This window comes from Pinus tabuliformis, chromosome 9 (assembly GCF_031772625.1).
Source record: "Pinus tabuliformis cultivar Carrire ecotype Pingquan chromosome 9, CPIR1, whole genome shotgun sequence".
NCBI lineage: Eukaryota > Viridiplantae > Streptophyta > Pinopsida > Pinales > Pinaceae > Pinus > Pinus tabuliformis.
In genome coordinates this window covers 783710156-783713541 of record NC_142307.1, presented here as the reverse complement: position 1 = coordinate 783713541, position 3386 = coordinate 783710156, and the positions used below count along the sequence as shown (strand labels likewise).

The 3386-nt window shown below is 39.1% G+C and overlaps 1 protein-coding gene across 1 annotated transcript; it reads left to right on the top strand.

The window, feature by feature from the left end:
- Positions 1-575: 575 nt before the first annotated feature.
- On the top strand, positions 576-1463 carry LOC149151068 (protein TWIN SISTER of FT-like). The gene is made up of 4 exons (XM_089443046.1): positions 576-776; positions 873-916; positions 1009-1046; positions 1192-1463. Exons 1-4 carry the CDS (start codon positions 576-578, stop codon positions 1461-1463), a joined length of 555 nt encoding a protein of 184 aa, XP_089299172.1.
- The last annotated feature ends 1923 nt before the right edge of the window (positions 1464-3386 follow it).

Genomic DNA, 3386 nt, shown 5'->3' with positions numbered 1-3386 from the left:
GTTAACCATCATCATCATCATCAAATATTAAAATTTATTTAAAAATATATATTGTTTCTATTTTTAAATTAAATTAATTAAAAATATATCATTTAAATATAAATTATATAAATACCAATACCATTTATTGTTTATGGGCATGTAATATTATTAATATATGGCATTCAAGAATGCTCTTGCAATAAACTTTATTTAAAAGTTAATTTTTTTAATGAGAAAGTGGGGATTGAAATTTCATGACTAAAAATGTTGTGACTGGAATTTTTATAGTGAATAATAATAAAAATTTTGTTCCATGAATTTTATAAGTAATAATACTAATATAGCTAATATGAAAAATATTGTGACACCTGTTGATGGATTAACGGCAATTTAATTTATTTATATATAGCTCTAGCTCTATAATAGATGCTATCAAAGTAGCAGCGTAACACAACTTCAGCCATCAAATCGTGCTTCTGATTTATCCGGCGGAGCCACAGTCATTTTGCTCTGACGGCTTTCGACTGGGATTTTTCTGCCCTAACAAGAGAATGCTTCAAGAATGGCGGATGCAGGAAATAAGAAGGCAGCTTATGGTAGCAGGAGTTATCGACGGGGTTGTCGACGATTTCGTTCCTCTTTACAAGTTTTCTGTACTCTGCGGCTACATGGAAACCAGCTTGGGCGAGCAAGTGTCACCCGATGACATGCTAGCCCAACCACTCTATTTTTTTGACGAAGATTCTAATATGATCCCTCGCCCCGATATCTTTCTCAACTCCATATTCATATTGGTAACTACTTTTTATTCCAATTCACGATTATTATTTATTTGTCGTGAACTTTTCATAACCAGACAACTAAAGTCTTTCATAAATCCAAATAATTAGGTGATGACTGATCCTAAAACTCCTGGGCACGAATATTTGCACTGGTATGTCATAATCCTCTCGCAAATTTCTGAATAATATATAGCACCTTTCTCTATTTCATCTAAACAACACCATTAATCTGTACATTGTGTAGGTTGAATATCCAACGTCTTAGCAGCAAGTGTCATGTTGGTATGGATATCATGGCCGTTGCCACTTTTTCTTGATCTTTGAAATCATTGGATTGAATGTGTTAATGTTATTCCGGTTTAATGCGTGTTAACGTGTTGGATCGAATGATCAAAATCTCATGTGTTTCTTTGTGTTGCAATATTAGTTTTGCCGAGCGACAGTCTTCAAGCGTACGAAGCTCCGACACCCACGCGTACTAGCAAGATGGTTTTCACATTGTTCAATGATCCATGTCATCCCTTAATTGAGCCGAACTCGCGGGAGAACTTCAGCACCAGAGCTTTTGCCAATGAAAATCGACTTGGACCACCGATGGCCGCTGGTTATTTCTATATCAAGATTGAGAATGAGAATGAACAAGGAAACAAGAGCACCAGCACAAAATGCAGCACCAGCTACTCAACAAGTAAGCGGTGAAAAAAAAAGAAACGATGAAGTAGCCGTTGTTTTATAGGTCATGTGCCAGCTTGAGTGTCGTTTATCTGAAAATCAAATTCATGAGTACGTTGGACCATTTTCTGCGTTTCAAGAATTTTGTGGTTGTCGTTTATATATTAATATGCGGAATTGTAACTATTTATAATATGGATAATGTGGATAATATTCGACGCAATCAAATTATTTTCTGCGATAAATCTTTTGGTAACCCATTTGATATATTCAGTGCGATTTCTAATCAAGCTATCTAGCAACATCTTAAATTTGTCACGCAAAAATCAAGATTCTATAACAGAAATACCCTGACTCTAACCAGAACAGAATCTGTCAAGAATCGAAGCGCGGATCTGTCAAGCCAGTTTTACTAAAAGACTTCATCACGTTTGATCACTTAACTTTAGTTTTTAATACTATCACTGGAGATCTTTCATTCAATTATCTATTTTCTTACGAGATACGACTATTTGAGATTTAAATTTTGGAGTCTGTCATAGATTTGGTGGGTGAATTCACCATTAAAATAAAACGAATTGCTAACATTTCGTTTTCCAAAATTTGTTAGCTCTTTTTCCGATTACAGTAACAAACTAAATGGATGGTTAATGGACGCATATATTCAGTTAGAGTCCCCACGGTTTAAATTATGTCCCTCCTTCTGTCCCTCCTTGCGACCTACACCTCACACTACACTTGACCACTGAAAGACATCGCTTGAATTCGTGTACTCAAATGCCTTCATCGCACGTTTTATTTATATGGTGCATTGGACAAGTCGCGCTGCCTAAGCCGACTTGCCAACGCCCTTACATATAGTTCGTTCCCCTTGTTTGGTGTTGGTTGGCCAACACTTCTATGCACAAGCTACCACAATATGTAAGGTCTACCCGTGGGTTGAGCCATCACTCCCCACACTATAAACACTTTGCTCCCTCATCTAATGCGCATTACTAACTTGTTCCTTCGTGCGTTTTGGTCATGGAAGTAGCTCGCAATTTGTTTCCCAACTTGCTCCTTTGCCAAACGAGTCGCATGTTGCGTGGTGGTCATGCCTTGGATCGCAGGTCCTTACATCCTCCCCCACTTGAAATCATTGTCGTCCTCGACAATATCGCGCCCCGGCAACCGTCTGTCACCAAGATAACCATACCAAGGTATACACCCCATCGTTATGTCATACATCGGAAATCATCTCAATCCATGACCATCAACCACCCTGTCACAATCTCCACATGATACTCCCCATCGTGGAAGGCTGGTCCTTCCATCCAAGCTACATGTTTCCTGCAACCTCTCGTGTTGACTTTATCATGTGTTGTCCTTGTGTGAACTACTGCCATGATACTCCAACACAATGCTAACACATCTCTGTACACTGACGTCCCCCATGTCTGAACTAGTTGGGTAGCTAATCCAACTGTCACGCTCAAAACATGAGAATGCACATCCTCATGCCACCATCAGTCGTTTCTCAGAACATCCCGTCATGTCATCAACTCGATCAAGAATTCATCTCCATATAAGCCATGCCCAGGTCCATGAAGTAGTCCTCATCTTGTCTGCAACATGTTGTCCATGATGTTTTATGTCCAACATCATCATCCATCTGCAAAACATCCATCTCCCCAAGGTGAAGAGATCATCTCTCGACTCTCGATGTGCCACATCCAGGTCCATGAAGCAACCTCCATCATATCTGTAATTTTCCATCCCTCATGTCTACCATAGAAACAAGTATACACTTGTCTCATCTATCCATGTGCTGCCCATGATCATAGATCAGTCAACTCCCATGTGTCAAAGTGGTTAAGTCTCGGCTAAACCCATGCCCAAGTGTTGCCACCAAGGCATCATCATCGTTGTAACTACATCACTCGAAAGTGTCTCATATCGATCCTCCACATC